This window comes from Triplophysa dalaica, unplaced genomic scaffold (assembly GCF_015846415.1).
Source record: "Triplophysa dalaica isolate WHDGS20190420 unplaced genomic scaffold, ASM1584641v1 Contig1, whole genome shotgun sequence".
NCBI lineage: Eukaryota > Metazoa > Chordata > Actinopteri > Cypriniformes > Nemacheilidae > Triplophysa > Triplophysa dalaica.
Window position 1 is genome coordinate 453182 of NW_026622635.1, and position 22433 is coordinate 475614.

The window sequence follows — 22433 nt, forward strand, 5'->3', positions numbered from 1 at the left end:
GGAAAAATATAACCTACAGGGAACGTTCTTGAAACGTTCCCCTATGGTTCCCAACAAAAAAACCAAATGGGAACCATAGGGGAACGTTAGGGGAACGTTCTGTGTTTGCTGGGTAATATGTCAGATCGTCTAAACACTCATACGATATACTTTTATTTAATTATTTATCGAAGTTCAAATATAAAACATTGTAGAGAATAAGCATAAAGTCCACAAAATGTCTCTTGGTCGCGTGATTTAAAATAATCGTAACGGGACGGCTTGAAGGTTTAGCTGGTTACTGCTGGTTAATGCGTTCTGTAACACGTGATGCTGCTCGCTCCCATAGCGACCTTGATTCACACACGTTGGTCAGTTCAAGAGTGAAAAATGTTTAATGTGATTTATGTAATTATATATCGCTTATGTGATATAATGAAAAGCTATTTCGTGTCTATTCATCTATAATTAAACTGGTTGATATGGGATTTATAACGTAGGACATTTCGTAGAGCGGTTTATGTAATTGTAATGATAAAATAGTTCAACATTCAATAACTACGAATTTAAAAGGGAGTGTATTTCAAACAACAAACAACTTAAGCATGTTATTAATATAATACTGTTTATAAAGATTGACTTTGCATTGTATTTTGTAGTGAGTCGAATGATGAGACGTGGCAGAGGATTAAATCCTCTCAAAGATGCCATACACCATGTGAAAATGGGGAAAGACAAAAACATAATATCAGAGCGATACATTAATCCCGCCAAAGGTGAGTGTTTTTTTGTAAACCTTATCTTGATTAGTTAAATTCTACTATATTTTTTAAAGATTTTTTTTCAGTCCATATTCCTGACCATTCACCAGGGATTTAATGTAGTTACACTAACTGTCAGGGTCAAATGCTACTTCAAGGTATACATGAAATTACAATTAGAAACAACAAGCATTTATTAACAATTGTTATGGAATATTGTACAATTATAGTTTTTTCATGTTAGCAAATGAAATCAAACCCATTTATAGTTAGTTTGCACTCTTCTGTAGAACTTAAGCTTAGTTCAGACTGTCACCGCAAATCAGATTTTTGGGCATAGAAGATTGGAATCTAATTTAAATGATTGATTGTCCAAACTGTGTACAGCAATTGTTCAGATCCAGTGACTCGTTTTTTTGCAGTATCTGATTTGGTTTCTATGACAATGGCATTATATTGACAAGGTAGAGTTAAACTTTATGCACGGCTGTGCAAACCGACCGGTGTATGACATCGCAGTACCGTGAGAAGGATTCCACAGCACACTGCTTTGTCGCTCTCGTAGAATGGTGATCAGTCAGAAAAACATTGTATAGAGTTGAACAATGTACATTTTTCTAACAAAATCATGACGTGTAGCCGATGCGCTGGATTACTATGTCTAATGAAACTGCTGCTGAAGCGTATGAGGCTGGAATACGGGGCTCTTTTCAGTAATCCAGCAGACCGACAACAATATATGCATTGATATCTGACATGTTTACGTTTAAATGTGTTGTTTCACGTGGAGCAAGAACGTAACGTTAGCCAAAAGAAACTCAAACTCAATCTATCTTTTTCGGACTGAAACTGATTTCCAGAAATGCAATTTGAAAAGGATTTTAAACCACATGTGAATGTAGCTTGAAACTGATTATGCACAAAAATCTGATTTGAACTGACAGACTATACGTAGTCTAATCATCGTGGCACATGTGCTATTGCCCTATAATAATAAGAATGAATATACTTGAACAACAATCAAACAGAGAGATTCTCAATTTCACACCATAAAAATTACTTGAATTAATAATAAATAAGTTAATAAAAATATTTATTATTAAAACATAATTTCAGATTTTTTTTTTTAAATAAAAAAATACTTTAATAAATATATATTTTTAATAAAAATGTTTAACTGTTGCCTGTTGTTTTTTGTCATTCAGGTCGGGGAGTATTTGCAAATACCCTTATTGTAAAAGGTTCCTTCATTCTTGAATACAGAGGAACTTTAATTGAGAAAGGGGATTTTGAAGACATATTAAATGAATATGCATACTTTTTTAACCACCTAGGGCATAACTACTGGTAAGTAGCCTGAATTTTACTGTATGTTAACACTTCTGCATCATGATGCATTTTTTTTAACGTATTTCTTTACTCTGAAACCAATTTAACACTCGGTTGTCAATGTTTTTTCCCTATAGCATTGATGCCTCTTATGATAATGGCTCACTCGGTCGACTTGTTAACGATGATGAGAAGCCAAATGCAAAAATGAGGAAAATTCTAGATGTTGATGGAAAGCCACATCTATGTTTGTTTGCAATCAAGGACATCGATGCAGGTGAAGAAATATTATACGATTATGGAGGACATAACTTGCCATGGCGTTCTCGCCATGGACAGGAACATTACAAGGTAGAGTATATTTTAATTTAAATAAAGTAATTTACTAATATAATCTTATTACTTCAGCTTTGCTTCTGTCTCTCAGCACCTTCATGAGCCCGTTGCTCCAACCATGACAGCATGTGACATCAGGTCTCCTACAGAGGTTTGTTTATAGTTTTGTCATTTTTTTTAACCGAATGAGCGTCAAACTAAATTGAGTTCTCTTATTGCTACTAAATAGGACTTAGCAGTAGACTTTTGCTTTATAACACTTGTGTGTGTTTTCTGATGGGTTAAGAGGACACAATTTAGTTTATGAGGACACAAAATGTCTTTAAATGTGACTTGGCAGTAGACTATTGCTTTTTAACATGTGTGTGTTTTCTCATGGGTTATGAGGACATGATTTGGTTTATGAGGACACAAAATGTCTTTGTATTTGACTTAGCAGTAGGTTTTTGCTTTATAACACTTGTGTATATTTTCTCATAATTTGGTTTCAGAAGAGTTATTAAGGCTTTGACTACACAGCTGAATGTCTTATTATTACTTCATTCTCTTTGTTTGTCTTTCAGCACCTTCATGAGCCTGTCGGTCCAGCCATGACTGCATGTGACATCAGGTCTCCTACAGAGGTTTGTTTATAGTTTTGTCATTTTTTTAACTGAATGAGCGTCAAACTAAATTGAGTTCTTTTATTGCTATCAAATGGGACTTAGCAGTAGACTATTGCTTTATAACACTTGTGTGTGTTTTCTCATGGGTTAAGAGGACATGATTTGGTTTATGAGGACACAAAATGTCTTTGTATTTGACTTAGCAGTAGGTTTTTGCTTTATAACACCTGTGTATATTTTCCCATAATTTGGTTTCAGAAGAGTTATTAAGGCTTTGACTACACAGCTGAATGTCTTATTATTCCTTCTTTCTCTTTTTTTTGTCTTTCAGCACCTTCATGAGCCTGTCGGTCCAGCCATGACGGCATGTGACATCAGGTCTCCTACAGAGGTTTGTTTTTATTTTTGTCATTTTTTTACCCGAATGAGCGTCAAACTAAATTGCTCTTATTTAAATTGTTCTCTTATTGCTACTAAATAGTACTTAGCAGTAGACTTTTGCTTTATAACACTTGTGTGTGTTTTCTCATGGGTTAAGAGGACATGATTTGGTTTATGAGGACACAAAATGTCTTTGTATTTGACTTAGCAGTAGGTTTTTGCTTTATAACACCTGTGTATATTTTCCCATAATTTGGTTTCAGAAGAGTTATTAAGGCTTTGACTACACAGCTGAATGTCTCATCATTACTTCATTCTCTTTGTTTGTCTTTCAGCACCTTCATGAGCCTGTCGCTCCAGCCATGAGGGCATGTGACATCACATCTCCTACAAAGGTTTGTTTATAGTTTTGTCATTTTTTGCACCAAATGAGCATCAAACTTAATTGAGTTATCTTATTGCTAGTAAATGGGACTTAGCAGTAGACTATTGCTTTATAACACTTGTGTGTGTTTTCTCATGGGTTAAGAGGACATGATTTGGTTTATGAGGACACAAAATGTCTTTGTATTTGACTTAGCAGTAGGTTTTTGATTTATAACACCTGTGTATATTTTCCCATAATTTGGTTTCAGAAGAGTTATTAAGGCTTTGACTATACAGCTGAACGTCTCATTATTTCTTCTTTCTCTTTGTTTGTCTTTCAGCACCTTCATGAGCCTGTCGGTCCAGCCATGATGGCATGTGACATCATGTCTCCTACAGAGGTTTGTTTATAGTTTTGTCATTTTTTAACCGAATGAGCGTCAAACTAAATTGCTCTTATTTAAATTGTTCTCTTATTGCTACTAAATAGTACTTAGCAGTAGACTTTTGCTTTATAACACTTGTGTGTGTATTCTCATGGGTTAAGAGGACACAATTTACTTAATGAGAACACAAAATGTCTTTGTATGTGACTTCGCAGTAGACTATTGCTTTTTCACAGTTGTGTGTTTTCCCATAATTTATGAGGATTTGATTTGGTTCATGAGGACACAAAATTACTTAACATGTGAGTTGGCAGTAGACTATTGCTTTATAACACTTGTGTGTGTTTTCTCGTGGGTTATGAGGACATGATTTGGTTTATGAGGACACAAAATGTCTTTGTATTTGACTTAGCAGTAGGTTTTTGCTTTATAACACCTGTGTATATTTTCCCATAATTTGGTTTCAGAAGAGTTATTAAGGCTTTGACTACACAGCTGAATGTCTCATTATTACTTCATTCTCTTTGTTTGTCTTTCAGCACCTTAATGAGCCTGTCGCTCCAGCCATGAGGGCATGTGACATCACATCTCCTACAAAGGTTTGTTTATAGTTTTGTCATTTTTTGCACCAAATGAGCATCAAACTTAATTGAGTTATCTTATTGCTAGTAAATGGGACTTAGCAGTAGACTATTGCTTTATAACACTTGTGTGTGTTTTCTCATAATTTATGAGGATATGATTTGGTTCATGAAGACACAAATGCCTGTGAATGTTACTTAGCAGTAGACTTTTGCTTTTAAACACTTGTGTTTGTTTTCTCATAATTTGGTTTCAGAAGAGTTATTAAGGCTTTGACTACACAGCTGAATGTCTCATTATTTCTTCTTTCTCTTTTTTTTTCTTTCAGCACCTTCATGAGCCTGTCGCTCCAGCCATGAGGGCATGTGACATCACATCTCCTACAAAGGTTTGTTTATAGCTTTGTCATTTTTTAACCGAATGAGCGTCAAACTAAATTGAGTTCTCTTATTGCTACTAAATGGGACTTAGCACTAGGTTATTGCTTTATAACACTTGTGTGTGTTTTCTCATGGGTTAAGAGGACACAATTTAGTTTATGAGGACACAAAATGTCTTTAAATGTGACTTGGCAGTAGACTATTGCTTTTTAACATGTGTGTGTTTTCTCATGGGTTATGAGGACATGATTTGGTTTATGAGGACACAAAATGTCTTTGTATTTGACTTAGCAGTAGGTTTTTGCTTTATAACACCTCTGTATATTTTCCCATAATTTGGTTTCAGAAGAGTTATTAAGGCTTTGAGCACACAGCTGAATGTCTTATTATTCCTTCTTTCTCTTTTTTTGTCTTTCAGCACCTTCATGAGCCTGTCGGTCCAGCCATGACTGCATGTGACATCAGGTCTCCTACAGAGGTTTGTTTATAGTTTTGTCATTTTTTTAACCGAATGAGCGTCAAACTAAATTGCTCTTATTTAAATTGTTCTCTTATTGCTACTAAATAGTACTTAGCAGTAGACTTTTGCTTTATAACACTTGTTTGTGTTTTCTCATGGGTTATGAGGACCTGATTTGGTTTATGAGGACACAAAATGTCTTTGTATGTTACTAAGCAGTAGACTGTTGCTTTACAACACTTGTGTGTTTTCTCATAATTTGATTTCAGAAGAGTGATTTGGTTCATTACAATTACAATTGATCATGATGATTTTTGTCTATTTTATTACTGGCTGATTAATTGTCATTAGTTGTTGATTAGTTGTTTTGTTTTATTACATTTTATTTTACTTTGGAGCAAAAATATGCATTAAAATGTAACTGAAAGAAAGACACAAAATAATAATCATCGGTTTGTTCATGTTTTTTCTTGTACTCAGGACATAACCGTTGGATCCCAGCAGGAATCCACAAGACCAGGCAGCGGTGATGATGGTAGGACAATTTTTTAATGTAAGAAATTTAGTATTTTCACAGTAAATTATAGTTTGCATATTTAGACTCATTTATTTTCATATTTTCTATTCTCCTAATTTATTTAGTTTTTAATCAGATACATGAATCTGCCAAAGAACACCAAAAGCTTTCACCTTCAATTGGCCAGTACTTCAAATAGTTGAAGGAATAGTTCACTCAAAAATGTTAATGCTATCCTAGGTCTATATGTGTTACACCAATAAAACTAATGTAAGTGTACCTACCACTTATTAACACAATCTAATTATTTCTCTTTAATTGCAATGTTTGATTAAAAGAAAGAGGAAGAAAGAGAAAGAGAAAAGAGAAGAACGTTGGAGTGAGAAGGAGAGAGACAGCCAGAGGTAAAAATCAACTGACCCATCTACCATTCATATTCAAGCATTCAACGGCCCTGTAAAGTCTAATAGTCTTAGCTCAGTTCAGTGTTGATTCTGTTCAATTTAATAACTGGATGAAATTAATTTTCAAAATCGTTTTATTTGCATTTATTTCTTTAGTTTGCAAAGCACATCAACTTGTCAAAGAGGAGATGAATTCGCTTGAAAAATGTTCTGTTTGCTCTGGACCGTTTTCCCCACTGAAGTGGTGGGGGCTGAAATGTAAAGGTTGGTATAAAATTATCTTGTGATTCAATGAATATATTTATTTCTGTGCAATACGTGGTATGGCGTGGTGCAAAACCGCTTTTCTGTGACAGGTTAATGCTCCACCAAAGCTCTTGTAGAAGAGAAGGCACTTTTCAACCCATTCTCTACACTCTAGGGTACAATATCAATAGCCCATTGACGCATGTCAGAACAAAATATGCTTTTTTAAACGGAGGTCAATGTAGGAAATGTGCACTTTATAAACTGGCACCTGCTAATGTTCATAATATTTTCCATAAAACATTCAAATTGAAAGCTATATTTGGAAATTATAACCAAGTACATGTTTATAAGATAATTCATGGAGAATTATGTCTTGTGACTTGCAACAATTTTTTAGTTTTGGCTAGTAGATGTTCTGAATGGCCTGAAAACTAGAACAGGTTCCCATCCAAAACCGATTTTTTTTATGAAAAGAACCTGAACCGTTAGCAGAAGTCCATTTTTCATAGGACTTTATACACATTTTTATACACATACACACAAGTTGCTGCTTAAGTTTCTATAATAGCAATTTGCATATACTCCAGAATGTTATGAAGAGTGATCAGATGAATTGCATAGTCCTTCTTTGCCATGAAAATTAACTTAATCCCAAAAAACCTTTCCACTGCATTTCATTGCTGTCATTAAAGGACCTGCTGAGATCATTTCAGTAATCATCTTGTTAACTCAGGTGAGAATGTTGACAAGCACAAGGCTGGAGATCATTATGTTAGGCTGATTGGGTTAGAATGGCAGACTTGACATGTTAAAAGGAGGGTGATGCTTGTAATCATTGTTCTTCCATTGTTAACCATGGTGACCTGCAAAGAAACGCGTGCAGCCATCATTGCGTTGCATAAAAATGGCTTCACAGGCAAGGATATTGTGGCTACTAAGATTGCACCTAAATCAACAATTTATAGGTTCATCAAGAACTTCAAGGAAAGAGGTTCAATTCTTGTAAAGAAGGCTTCAGGGCGTCCAAGAAAGTCCAGCAAGCGCCAGGATCGTCTCCTAAAGAGGATTCAGCTGTGGGATCGGAGTGCCACCAGTGCAGAGCTTGCTCAGGAATGGCAGCAGGCTGGTGTGAGCGCATCTGCACGCACAGTGAGGCGAAGACTTTTGGAAGATGGCCTGGTGTCAAGAAGGGCAGCAAAGCAGCCACTTCTCTCCAAATAAAACATCGGGGAGAGATTGATCTTCTGCAGAAAGTATAGTGAATGGACTGCTGAGGACTGGGGCAAAGTCATATTCTCAGATGAAGCCCCTTTCCGATTGTTTGGGGCATCTGGAAAAAGGCTTGTCCGGAGAAGAAAAGGTGAGCGCTACCATCAGTCCTGTGTCATGCCAACAGTAAAGCATCCTAACACCATTCATGTGTGGGGTTGCTTCTCATCCAAGGCAGTGGGCTCTCTCACAATTCTGCCCAAAAACACATCCATGAATAAAGAATGGTACCAAAACACCCTCCAACAGCAACTTCTTCGAACCATCCAACAACAGTTTGGTAAAGAACAATGCATTTTTCCAGCACGATGGAGCACCGTGCCATAAGGCAAAAGTGATAACTAAGTGGCTCGGGGACCAGAATGTTGAAATTTTGGGTCCATGGCCTGGAAACTCCCCAGATCTTAATCCCATTGAGAACTTGTGGTCAATCCTCAAGAGGCAGGTGGACAAAAAAACCCCACTAATTCTGACAAACTCCAAGAAGTTATTATGAAAGAATGGGCTGCTATCAGTCAGGATTTGGCCCAGAAGTTGATTGAGAGCATGCCCAGTCGAATTGCAGAGGTCCTGAAAAAGAAGGGCCAACACTGCAAAAACTGACTCTTTGCATAAATGTCATGTAATTGTCGATAAAATTGCAATAGAAAACATCAAACTTTGCACTTCTCTGACCACTTTTCTTTCATCTCCATCAACATACACCTTCCCACATGCATCACAGCAACAACCAGTTTCTTTCAGATGTAATCTTTTCTCTTTCTCTACGAGCACCTTCTCTTCTGCTGTCGAATCCTCTCTTCCCTTTATCTTTTCTTCCCTGGAGACTAACACAGCCACCGACACCTTATGCTACACTCCAAATTCTTAACATCAGTCTCCACACAACATTGAGACTGACAGAAAGGGAACCGTGTCTGATCTTGTCTACGAATACATACTCTAAACCAGGTATACTCACCTAGTGACTTACTACATTTCGTTACACTGTACTTGTATATGTGTAATGACAATAAAGTTGAATCTAATCTAATCTAAATCTACCTGAATTATCTCTCGTTGAAAGTCTTCAGTTTGCTTGTCTTCCTACTTCCTCTGAATGTGTTTGTCTATGCCAGTTACCCTCTTCACTCCTGGATTCACCAGCCCTGCGTTCACAATCTAGTCATATCAAGTTGAGTCTTATACATCATATAACCATTTACAAAGTATTACTTCCATCTATCGTCATGATCCACACCTAAAAGGATCCACACCAACTCAACCTTTTTGTGTCAAATTGTACTTCAAGTCGATAGAAGTGCCCATCTTAAAACCTATTTCTATACTAAATCTTAAAGCCTATTTCATCTATCCTGCTTGGGCCACCCAGGTACCTTGTACGATAGACCTCAAGGAGGGTTTGCCGGTGTCCCATGGATAAATTTATGCTCTCTCCATCCCTATTAAGAAAACCTCGGAGGAGTGATTTGCCGAAGGCCTCAGGGATTCATCTGTCCCTCTCTGTCACATGCTGCCTCAACCTGCTTCTTCTTTGTGGCCAAGAAGGATAGGGTTTAAGACCCTGTATAGATTATTGAGCAGTCAACAAGATAACAGCAACGTTTTGCTATCCTCTTCCCCTCATCCTGGCAGGAGTCGAACAGTTGAGAGGTGTGTGCATCTTTACCAAGTTTGACTTCTGCAGCACCTACAATCTGGTGTGGATAAGAAAAGGTGACGAGTGGAAATTAGCTTTTTTGACCCTTACCGGTCATGATGCATACATTATAATGCCTTATGGACTGGTTTATGCAACTGTGCTTAATGCAAGCGGTAGAGGCTTTTTGCACTCAACTGTACTTGTGTTTATAGATGATTTATTCTTTGAACCCTGACGATCACCAGCACCATGTTGCAGAGGTCCTTGAACGTCTTTGATAGCACCACCTCTACCTCAAGGCAGAAAAATCCTCCAAACTCTGTTAAAACATCTCCAAAATGACATTTCCATGGACAAGGTGGGAAGGTGGCAGCTGTACCCAACTGGCAAACATCCACTCCATTCATAGATCTTCTACGCTTCATGGGCTTCGTCAACTTTTATCGCCACTTCATCAAGATCTACAGCTCCGTCATCATACCCCTCACATAACTCCTCCCAAACAAACCTAGGTTTCATCACCATATATTGATTATGGGAGGTATTCCGAATGAAAATGACCGTGAACATAGACCATGGGCTTTATGAACATGTGGGATTTATCAATAAAGGCTACGCGTCTATAAGAACTGTGAACGCACGTTTGATAAATACTTTTTTTTTTTGGTTCTTAGACACAAAGAACATATAGAACATTTTCTACACACTGTTGATAACGAGGCCCCAGGTCTCCCTTGGCCATTGATACCTTCAAACATCTGAAGAAAAAGTTCTCCTCAGGCACCCTGATCAATTTCAGACCATCATCGTCGAGGTAGACGCCTCCTCTTCGTGGGTAGGAGGGGTGATATCGTAGCGGCAGTAAGATCAACCAGTACTCCATCCATGTGCCTTCTGCTCTCATAAATTCACCCCGGTGGAAAGGAAACTAAACTGTTTGCCATGAAGCTATCATTGAAAGAATGGATGCATTTGCCGGAGGGTGCTCAACATTCGTTTATCATCTACACAGAACACAATAGCTTGTGATACCTCAAAGAAGCCAAGCTGGCTGGGTCATGGTTTCCATGTCATGCCACCTAGTCCGTCTCAAAGGCCTTCCCACAGCAACGGAATCATCTCCTACTCCCTCTATACCAGTGCTCTGGTATCCCGAGGACATCGTCTCAGATCGTGGACTCCTGTTCATTTCCCGGGTATGGTGTGTACTCTAAAGTGGAGAATTTGGTCGACTGGGAGGGCTACAGACTAGTGAAACGCTCTTGGGCCCTGAGTGATAACATACAGGATCCCGCTCTTCTCAACACCTTCTACTACAAGCATCCCAGTCAACCCGCACAATTTGACAACGACAGACCACTGCGACGGCACTGCCCCTAGGAACAGGCTGTGGGCGTGGCACTGTGACTGAGACATCAGTCTCTCTTATCACACCTCCTCCAGCTAACACTCATTAGTTTTAATCATCTGTCACTCATCTTCTCACCCATCAGCACCCGTATAAAGTCACCAAACACTCTGTCAGCATCTGATCTCATCTAAGATTATAGACTCTAAACTTGCTATACTCACCTAGTGAGATACCTGGTTTTAACATAACTTAAGACGTGTTATCATTGTAGTTCATTGTAATCATTCTTACCTTGAAATAAAACAGCTGCCTTTATAAAATAAAACCTGAAATAATAAACCACGATGACGTATGTGATGGACAATTCCACTACCGGAAGACGCATTCGAATCCTGGCAAGGACGCGTCCGAAGTAATGGCTCAGATGGTCAACCTATATATATATCTAGGAGTGTATTTGCAATTTAACTTACAATTACTGTCCTACCCTATAGTTTATGAATAAAAGTGCATAATATGCAAGCAATACATTGTAAAATAATTATTTCCATATCTATGTCAACAGGGCTTTTGGAAAGCAGGCCATGTCCAAACACATCAGAAGGACTAAAAGCTGACAGACAAATCTCTGAAAACGATGGTATGATAAAATGTTTGCAACGCAACAAATGTATTTTTGTGATAACAGCACAAAATATTACTTCATACAAGTAAAGTATACTTCACAATTATACACAATTAAGTTTACAATTAAACTGCAAGATGTGTAGCGCAAGATTGCTGACAGCCCTAGCGAACAGATGAGCTTAGTATCAATAATGAAGAGAGAAATGATGTGAAAGAAAATCAAACCCGGCTCATGACAGAAAGAAACATTGAACAAAGACTTTTATCATGACGTTCAACGTGTCTAAAGACCTCGCAGGTGACATCAAATAGATTTCCTAGCCTCCTCATAGACATAATGATTATAGTTGTTGTCAAGGTCCAGCAAAGTACTAAAGACATTGTTAAATTAGTCCATCCACTCAGGCTCAACTGAATTTTTCTGAAGTAATGAGAATACTTTGAGTGAAAAACAAAACACAATACTAAATTTAATCAATATATTCTCCTCTGTTTTGTCAGTCTATGGTGCACGTTCATGAAGCACTTGCATAAATACAGCTTTTGTCTGCTTGTAAACACAGTTGCGCTTCCAGGTTGCCAGTCAGAACACTGGTGTCTGCCCCCACATTTACATAAAAATCGAATGCATATGCTCTCAATATTGAGCGCCATAGACTGACAACACCCTGGCCTGAATTTAAGGCTAGATTAGAGGGGGTTTGAAGAGACTGAGGTCTTCCATCCTGCCATGTAAGGAGTTGATTAAGCAGCCTTATCTGATGACACTTTGCTCATTTGTTTGTTAGGCCACCAAAATCCAGTCCTCAAGTAGCAGACCTTACTTCATCAGGGCAGTTAGTCAGCCATAAAGCTGTGCCCTGGAATGCTTTATCAAGTGGTACTATACTATATTCAAGTATGTGGCCAAAATAAGAACTTCAATATTTAAAAAGGGATGTTTTTAAAAGGGGAATTTAACTTTTAATTGCCCTTATATGATTATATCAAAATATTTATCAAATTACAACTTATTCTGCAAACAGTGAGCAGAAATCTTATATCAGTTATATAAAGCTTAAACCATCGGAGTCTGTGTAAGTATTGGCCGATCATGATGACAGAAAATCGTTACTCGTATCTGCTGCAAAAATCCTGATCCTGTATTATTCCCTGCTTTGAACCTTGTTTACATTTATGCATTTGGCAGACACTTTTATCCAAAGTGACTCACATTGCAATTCAACTGTAGTTTCAAGTTTTTTTTATAGCACATATGTTATATAATCATGGTGTACACCGTGCACACCTGATCATTTTATTTCTAAGATTTTTAAACCGTATCAATAAAGATATGATCTGTTTGTAGTCAGCAATGCTAGCAGTTAATCATCTTGTTTGTTACTAGTCTCTAGCAGAGGAAGGCGGATGCCCAAAAGGAGACCATGGACGAAACCTGAGGTGAACGCTGTGATGAGACACTTCAAAATGCACATCAGCAAAGCTCACTTGGAAACAATGAGGGAGTGTGAGGTCTGCAAAAGGTGCGAGCATCCGGTCCTTCAAAACCGGTCCGTCCAAATATACGTGATTTTGTACGGAACCGAGGGCGAAATTTTAAACACGTGGAAAATTAAGTCGAAATTTTAATGTTCGTAGTCCAAGGGGCTAATAATCTGTTTGACACATTTTAGTTCTACTCTTTTAACTTGTAATTTTTTTGATAAAAATGTATGTATTTATTAGTTTCAAAATAGAAATTTTAAGAAAACATGTTTTATTCTCCTGCTGGTAGTGTTGATCATTTTAGTTTATATGTTTAATCTGAGGGACTATAGACCTCTGTTGATGTTTTTTTAACTTTAACATTTGTGGTGTTTCATGAAGTTGGGTTATGTTTTTCATTCCTGTCCCTGAAAGGCAATGTTTTGTACCTGTCAATGTACAATATTTGACAATATGTTGTTGAAGATTCAACACTTGCAACATTATAATAAATTACTACTAATTTGATGATGGAATGTTTCCTTAACCTGTTAATCTACATCTTCCAAAAGACTTAATTGATCAAATATTCAATTTTATTTTATTTATAGAGCATTTTATGATTGTCATGGTTGCAAATAAGTTGCATTGTTGCTCTACATGCATTTTAACGACTGAACTGAGACAAAATTGCCGCTGAAAGTAATATTTATTAACAGTCTGAATTTACTTAAATGTTCTGTATATATTGGAGGATAACAGTAGCATATGCATATGATAGCGAAGGGATCTAAGTCAGTCATGGGTTAAATAGAACATTTAAAGCCAGTGTTAAATATACTGTATATAAGTGCAGATGGACACTTGGAGTTTAGCTGTATGAATGTTAATACATTATGTGTGTCTGTGTTTAGCTGCGGCAAGCTGTTTGTTTTGCTAATGAACAGGGGCGAACACTGCAGGTTAGTTTAATTTTAAACTTCTCAAATCATTTGTGCTTGGGCTGAAAAATCTGTCACAGTAAACTAGTAATGCTCTCACGTTGTCTGTAACCTTATTACTTGTAAATGACAAGCTCTTAAAATCCACGTGAGATCTGCAGGTGCACATTCTTTGGATTTTAGGTAAGCGTAAACGCACAACGTCAGTACATTAGGATGCGCTGTTTGCTGTGACAGATTTTTTTTGTCTCTGGACGAATTATTTGAGACGTTTAAGACGAAACTAACCGCAGATGAATTCACGAAATATCATTTAGCCAAATCATTGCCATGGCAGTACTACACGTGTTGTGTTGACATGCCGGACAGAAGAATGTGGGGTTCGCTGTAACTCACTATGATTTAAAGAGACATGCACCAAAATGGGCTGCTGTGAGCAAAGCTGTCTTTGACAAGGCAAGAATGGTTTTGTTTACACAGCCATTGAGTGTTTTTAAGCAAAATGGATGTTGTTGAAGACCCTAATAGATCATACCAACTTGTTGAAAGTGCTCGTCTGATGAGTCCTTTAACACAGAGTACCAGTTATATTCTGACTACTCCTAAACATTCTATCATTGCTAATTATATAGAAAATGTTCTTCGCTATTAAAGGCAGCATAGGTGATCCTGTCCAGAATTTTGTTGTTGTTGTGCTGGTTGAAAATCTCTATCATATCTATATCATATCTATCAAGATGTATAGCGGTCAAAGTCGTAGGACCAAATAACGTTCACCCACTGGTCATGTGTACATTTTCATCCTGCTTATTTTGCATCACTCGTCGCATCCTGTTCACGTAGACAACATACGTGATCAGCTTGCTGACGTCAGCTGTCTCAATGAAGGGAGAATGATGGACAAGCTGTAACAACCAAACTTCCCTTGCAAACCGACAAGTAAATGTACTAAACAAATGTCAGTTTTTAAAAAAGCAGTGCAAAAACATCTGGATCATGAAAGAGGAAAATCTAGAATTAAAATCTGTAAAGTTTTTACAGGATTGAGAGGGCTCCGGAACACGGCTCTGATCTCTTTCTTTTGGACAGGTATGTACATCCTTCGATAAGAATTTAATGGACTTTGGACTTTTTTGATGGATGGCAATTAGAGTCTGTGTGTGTTCATGTTTTTGAAGGAGGCATGGCTTTAGACGGTTTACCGCATAGAAGGTGGGATTATAATTGAACTGCTAGCAAACTTAATTTAGCACCTTTCCAAAATCAACCACTCCATGTACTAATGTATCTTAAAACACTTATGTATGTAAAAAGGTCTACATTTTATACATTTGGTTGTATGTAGAGACCTTATAAACCCTGATGTCCCTGTAAACCAGTTAGTGGCTAGTTCTGTGTTTTGTGTATGTAGAGACCTCATAAACCCTGGTGTCCCTGTAAACCAGTTAGTGGCTAGTTCTGTGTTTTGTGTATGTAGAGACCTCATAAACCCTGACGTCCCTGTAAACCAGTTAGTGGCTAGTTCTGTGTTTTGTGTATGTAGAGACCTCATAAACCCTGGTGTCCCTGTAAACCAGTTAGTGGCTAGTTCTGTGTTTTGTGTATGAAGAGACCTCATAAACCCTGGTGTCCCTGTAAACCAGTTAGTGGCTAGTTTTGTGTGTTGTATGTAGAGACCTCATAAACCCTGATGTCCCTGTAAACCAGCGAGTTGTCAGTTCTGTGTATTATGTGTGTAGAGACCTCATAAACCCTGACGTCCCTGTAAACCAGTTAGTGGCTAGTTCTGTGTATTGTGTGTGTAGAGACCTCATAAACCCTGGTGTCCCTGTAAACCAGTTAGTGGCTAGTTCTGTGTTTTGTGTATGTAGAGACCTCATAAACCCTGACGTCCCTGTAAACCAGTTAGTGGCTAGTTCTGTGTTTTGTGTATGTAGAGACCTCATAAACCCTGGTGTCCCTGTAAACCAGTTAGTGGCTAGTTCTGTGTTTTGTGTATGAAGAGACCTCATAAACCCTGGTGTCCCTGTAAACCAGTTAATGGCTAGTATTGTGTGTTGTATGTAGAGACCTCATAAACCCTGTTGTCCATGTTATCCAGTAAGTGGTCAAGCAAGAAGTCAGTTGTACAAAATCAATTTAGTGTTTTTAATCCAGTTGTTTACATATTTTCTATTGTGTCACTCGGAAATATCAGTGTACATTTCTCAACATTCCTTTTGCCATTACTTGAAAATAATCCAGTGAGATGTTTCCATGTACAGGGAGTCATATGTCTTATTACATGAAGAAAAGGGGTAAAACTGAAAGGGGCCAAGTCCTGAAGAATTCTGGCAATGTTAGGACAAATATAGCTTCAAACACAAAATGGTTAACTCATTAAATATTGATTTGATTGGATTTGATTTATTTAATTGATAAATAACTGTGATATATAGCATTGTTTTTAAAAGCATCCAAACATGTGCTTAAAATGTCTCGCAGTACTACAGCTTTGCAGGTAGCTTTCTTAGGTCCCCAAGTTATTTAAGCTTGTTGGAGACTAATGTGTCCCAGACTTGCACAGTAATATTTTTGGTATGTTTAAAAAACCAGTCAGTTCTGGTCCTTGATTTTGATTGAGTCACGTAGGAAGCTGTTGTAAAAAACACAATTTATAAGTGATGACTGTATTACATAGTCAAAGTACTTGCATATTCACATGGAATGAAGCAGTTGAGACATAAGTTAATTTTTAATTAGGAACATGCTGTATGCAAGCAGCAAAACGCTGGGAGTTTCTTTGGTGGAATGGAGCCGGATTGTATTTAATGAAGCCTTGCTAAACATATGAACTAACAATTTTATATTACCAATAAGTTCCTTGAAGGAGTGTGTATAGAGTGAATTTTTCAACTTAGAGATTAACCTAACAACCCCCTTAGCTGTTTTTAAATGCACTGTAACACACTGCTTTCTTGGTGCTTATTGCTTTAATAGAGACCTCATAAACCCTGTTGTCCCTGTAAACCACAATTTGACACGTTCCCATAAACCTGTGAAATGTCACATACATAATATAAGTATGTTCTGAAAGTAAATGATTGTTTTTGAAATGGTGTTAGTCTTCTGTAGATCAAATAAAAAAATTTGACATGTTTTTTACCTTGATTGGATGGAGGGAAAGGTATGTCCCTGTAAACCACCAAAAAGTCAATTGACCTCATAAACCACATATGCCTGTATGTGTGAGCAGACACGAGTCTGACACCCGTCTTCTTTATACAACGCTGGATGCACTTTCACGAGTTAAACACCCGTCTTTATACATCGTGTGATGCACATGAGTATTTTCTCATTAACTAAAGTATTTTTATATGGCCAAAAAGTTTACGGTATTACTGAATAGTAAAAAATGTAAAACGATAAAATTAAAAGTGAAAAAAATCAACCAGCTAAAAAGACGACCGGCTATGCTAAATTAACTAAATGAAGTCGAGAAAAACATAAAATACTCTTGACCTTTAACCCTGCTTGAACCACTCATGGTCTAGGAACTCTTCTATTGTTGGCCTGTCGGGTGGTGGAGCGAAAACGGACCGATTGATCAAGTCAAGGCATTCTGTGAGGAGAAGTGTTTACAAGAGGAACGATTAGTCACGCATGTTCTTTGTAAACTCACTGTCAAACACAACAATAGCTACTGAAATATGTAGTTTCATTTAACACATTTTTAAAAACAATATCCTGTTTTCATTCAACTTATATTTAGGAAGTTGCATTTGGTGAGACATCACCCAGTGACTGAACAGAATCTTGCTTTGCATTTCACAAGGATAGTGCTGGTCTCTTACCTTCAGTTAAACCAAGTTCTTCGATCTCAGCTCTGTCTTCTGTAGTAAAATAGCATTGATAAAGCGTCCTACGTCCACTTCTCGTATGCAGGAGCAGCTTACCCAAACAACAGACTGTATCGGCAACCGCATGACCTCGACCTGGAACACAAGTATGAAGTGAGCAAACATTTCACAGGTAACAATCATTCAAGTCAAACTATAACACCATCAATCCAGTACTGCTGTTGGGAGGAAACTCATTTTGGACTGGCTTCAATGTTTATACGAGGGTCATTACATCGGCTAGCACTCACCCCAGCTTTCACCGCCTGGTTCGACCCAAGTTGGGCCAGGTATGCCACTTCTAGAGTCTATCAACATGAGCGTCATGGAACACAAACAAGAAGTGAGCAAACATTTCACTGGCAAAAATCATTCAAGTCAAAGTATAACGCCATCAATCCATTACTGTAAATTCTGACAGGGTGCTGTTGAGGGGAAACTCATTTTGGGTTGGCTACAATGTTTGGACGAGGGTATTTACATCGGCAACCACAAACTCAACTCACCGGGGTGTTTAGGGTCGGGTTTGCCCCAAGTTGAGGCAAGATCAGCACGTCCAAAGTCTATGAACATGAGCGTCATGGTCTGTACATTGATGAGCATGTTTCTGATCTCCAAGCTACCATGGCAGATGTTGTGGTCGATGCAGTGTTGGGCTGCGTTCACTGCTTGACGCATGAGAGGACGTGCCTGATCTTCAGACAGATGTTCTATCTCAAGAAAATCTTTCATGCTTAAACAGGGATATGGATATTCTAGAACGAGGATGTAGATGTTGTCCTCTTCAAACCAGTCCAACAGAGCCACAATGTTGGGGCATCTATCTGGTTTCTGTAGCATCAGATTTACAGCCACTTGTGAGACGAGAGGCTCGTTATGTCCAGGCTGGTGAAAAAAGGTCATAAAGTTTAGCAGACGTAGGCAACTTTTCAATTTCCACTAATCATTTGTGTTGAGATACAGTGGGGTCTTAAAGTATGAAACTTCAATGAGAAATACATTTTCTAATGATTTTTTTTTTAATTAATTAATTTATTCGCATAACAATTGGACAATTGAAACAATTGAAAAGGATGTGTATGAATGTCTCAGTATTTTTTATGTGCCTCTTTTAATGTGTGTACAAAACCTGATGTGTCATGTCCAGCTCATGTGCTCAACTACACACAGGAATCAACGCCAATGCCTTCAAATTCTCTTGTTTGATTTGTAACCTATACGGAAGATTCTTTAAGATTTTTGGACCCCACTTAACATTAATTTTTTTTTAAATATGACTCACAACATGAATAAATCTTTGCCTTTCGAGTGACTTGCGAAAAAATTTGATGGCGACCTGCAAAGAGAATCATCACATGTCAGGTTTACAACAGTACATCAAACATTTCATCCTTGTGAGTGTTTTGATCCAGATATGTTGATGAATAAAGCAAACGTACCTTCAGGCCATCGGACTTGCGAGTACCCTCATACACAATGCCGCCATGTCCTCTTCCTAGACACAATCTTCTCAGCTCATAAAGCACTGAAAAAGGTTCTAAAAACAAACAATACATAAGGAACACGTGATTGAGTCACACAAACTCCAAGAGCAGTGATGTTTTAAAAACAATCAAACAAACAAGTGCTGCAACAACGAATCGATTAAATAGATAAAAATCGATTACTAAAAGAGTTGGAAACGAATTTCATATTTGATTCGTTGTGTCGCGCAACGTTTGATTATTAAAAAAAAAAAAAAACTTAAGTTGAGCGCAGAGCAAACACACTTGGTCTCTTTCGCGCACGGATGCTAGCAGAGTTTGCCGCCCTCATAGACAGGGCGGAGCAAATATAAAAAAACAACCGGAGATAGAGGAAAGATACAGTACATCCAATGTGTTTCAACAGAATGAAAAGGTGTTTAAGTATAACAGCAGGTCAGTCAAAAAGGAACCAAATTTCTCTTTCAAAAGAATATCAGGGCCATCAAAAGTCATTCTGACAATTCATTTGATCAGAATAATAGTTGACATTAATTCAATATTTAATAATAGGGCTGGGTATTGGATCCAATATGGCGATTCAGTTCGATTCTTATTTAAAGTATTTCGATTCTAATCAATTTCCATTCCAAATCGGTTCCTCATATCACAACAGATAGTTTCCAAATTGATTTAGTTTCATTTAATTTAAGATTGATTACGAAAAGCAGGACAGAATGAAAGTTAACCTGAACATAATGGCAGTATACTTACCAAATTTATCCAATTCATGAAGAAACGGTTTGTCAGACAAATATGGAGCCGGAAATATGGGAAGACAAATTGGTCGATAACTTCTGAATACTCTCTGAACATATGGACCAAAGACACAGAAACCACGATAGAAATCCTCTAGTTCTTCACTAAAGTCCCGCTCCCATGGGCGAACAGCCTTGTCTGCTAAGGCCACCGGCTTCAAGACTTGAGGATCTTCAGGAGCTGGGTGATGATCTTCAGGAGCTGGCTGATGATCTTCAGGAGCTGGCTGATGATCTTCAGGAGCTGGCTGATGATCTTCAGGAGCTGGCTGATGATCTTCAGGAGCTGGCTGATGATCTTCAGGTGCTGGCTGATGATCTTCAGGTGCTGGCTGATGTTCTTCAGGTGCTGGCTGATGATCTTCAGGTGCTGGCTGATGATCTTCAGGTGCTGGCTGATGATCTTCAGGTGCTGGCTGATGATCTTCAGGTGCTGGCTGATGATCTTCAGATGCTGGCTGATGATCTTCAGGAGCTGGCTGAACTGGCTGAGGATCTTCAGGAGCTGGCTGAGGAGCTTCAGGAACTGGCTGAGGATCTGTTGGATCCAGGTCCGACTGTGTAGGTAAAAGCACCACTTTGTTGTTTCGGGCGCAGGAGTGCTTCATAGCCTGCCATCCTTTCTTAAAGCGGGCGAGGACACCCTTCTTCTTCTTCCCTTCTGTTTGTTGTTTTAAAAGATAAACACAGAGAGAGAAAAAACAAACAGTAAAAAAGATTTTTAGATGCCAGAAATATATCACAACAAACAATTAAATAAAACACAGTTCTATCTGGCGCTTTCTACTAATGGTTATACAGACCTGGTCTGTCTTCAGATGGATCTTCAGGAGCTGGCTGAGGATCTTCAGGTGCTGGCTGATGATCTTCAGGTGCTGGCTGATGATCTTCAGGTCTGTGGTGCTGAGAAGTAATTAGATCTTTTCCCTGGTATTTGGTTTACCTTTCTTTTCATCCGTATTTCTTGAGAATGACTGATATCCATTGGTGGCAGAGGCTTTAGCAATAGATTATCTGAAAGGTTGTGTTGAATTATGTGCTTGTGTACCTTGTTTGAAGGGAGCAATGCATTTTTCAGATGAATGGTCCTGGTCTGAACTTTTTCTTAGATTTCAGGATGGTCTGTTTGACCAATCAAAACCACTTTTCAACGTGGCAGTTAGTGTTTTTTGTTTTGTTTGTGGTATGTCCTTCTGACCATGTGATGCAAATTGTGGAAGACCTAACAGTAAATCACTCCACGTAGGAAAAATGGCAAGGTAATGCCCATAGAGCACATTGATGACACCGGGACAAAAGTATGGATTGTTGTCCTTAGCTGGAACTAGCTGGATTAAGGTGGGAGGTGACAACTGGCTTAACCCTGGATACGTGAAATACAGGGTGAACTCGACCAAGAGTCAGAGGAAGCTTGAACCGTACGGCTACTGGGTTAACCACCTTGGCAATCTGTAACGGCCCTATGAACCTGGGCGCCAGCTAACGAGAAGGCATCCGAAAAAAATCCAGGGCTATGTGAGACCATGGCCGGTAGGGGAATAGGGAGGGGGCGGAGCAGACCTGTGGGTGGACGACGGGTTGTCTTGCTTTGTGCACAGACTGGTGTTTGTTCTATTAAACACTGTCTTTCACTCATCCCCCTCGCGGATGCGAACCAGATGATACGGCTTCGTAAAGACCCGAGCTTCCTGTAACAATTCGAAGGCAGACGACATTAAGGGTAAGGGGAATTAATTCTTTATCTTAAGGTGAGCTCGATGAGGAGGAAGAGACATGGCACGGGATTTGCAGAACACGGTACGGAGATCATGATATTCCGCCAGGATCCCGGTGAGGTCGGCGACATCCACCTGCAACACAGGATACACAGAAACAGGCGAGGGAGCAGGACCAAGAAAAGACACATGACAGGCAGGGCTCCACGCCAATACCAGTGGGGTTGTGGGGGAATCGAGAATGTACAGCTTAATCTTCTCACAATGATTTCCAGACAGAAAAAGGCTAGCGTGAAAAGTGGTGTGGTTGACGGTGAAAATTGGCATTCCCGCCAGGGTTACGACATATATATTTCTTCGAAGTCTATTTTAAAGAATTTTCGGGCAAACTGTTCAAACCACAGTTTAAACATACCTTTGTTCAGGCGTTAACAACCTGTGGATTGAGACCACACCCCCAGAGAATTCAAGGAGTCGTAGAGGCTATTCTATGTGAGGTACGCTACGAACCTTTTATCGGAGAAACTTAA

The 22433-nt window shown here is 38.5% G+C and overlaps 2 protein-coding genes across 3 annotated transcripts; one reads left to right on the plus strand and one right to left on the minus strand.

Moving 5' to 3' along the window:
- The first annotated feature begins 202 nt into the window (after nt 1–202).
- LOC130416197 (uncharacterized) lies at nt 203–13616 on the plus strand. Of its 2 annotated transcripts, none has more exons than XM_056742251.1 (11): nt 203–387; nt 639–755; nt 1946–2087; nt 2207–2420; nt 2497–2556; nt 5524–5583; nt 6046–6100; nt 6421–6486; nt 6643–6750; nt 11563–11637; nt 13012–13616. In XM_056742251.1, the coding sequence occupies exons 2-11, from the start codon at nt 647–649 to the stop codon at nt 13251–13253; spliced, it is 1131 nt and encodes a 376-aa protein (XP_056598229.1). In that variant the 5' UTR covers nt 203–387; nt 639–646; the 3' UTR covers nt 13254–13616. The 2 variants fall into 2 exon arrangements, with proteins under 2 accessions (XP_056598229.1, XP_056598230.1); XM_056742252.1 differs by having other exon boundaries at nt 203–350.
- A 3605-nt stretch (nt 13617–17221) lies between these two features.
- LOC130416192 (serine/threonine-protein kinase pim-3-like) lies at nt 17222–19722 on the minus strand. The gene is given in 8 exon segments (XM_056742248.1): nt 17222–17248; nt 17524–17630; nt 17863–18003; nt 18159–18215; nt 18414–18792; nt 19190–19243; nt 19347–19444; nt 19677–19722. Coding segments are annotated over 8 exon segments (909 nt in total).
- Between the last annotated feature and the right edge of the window lie 2711 nt (nt 19723–22433).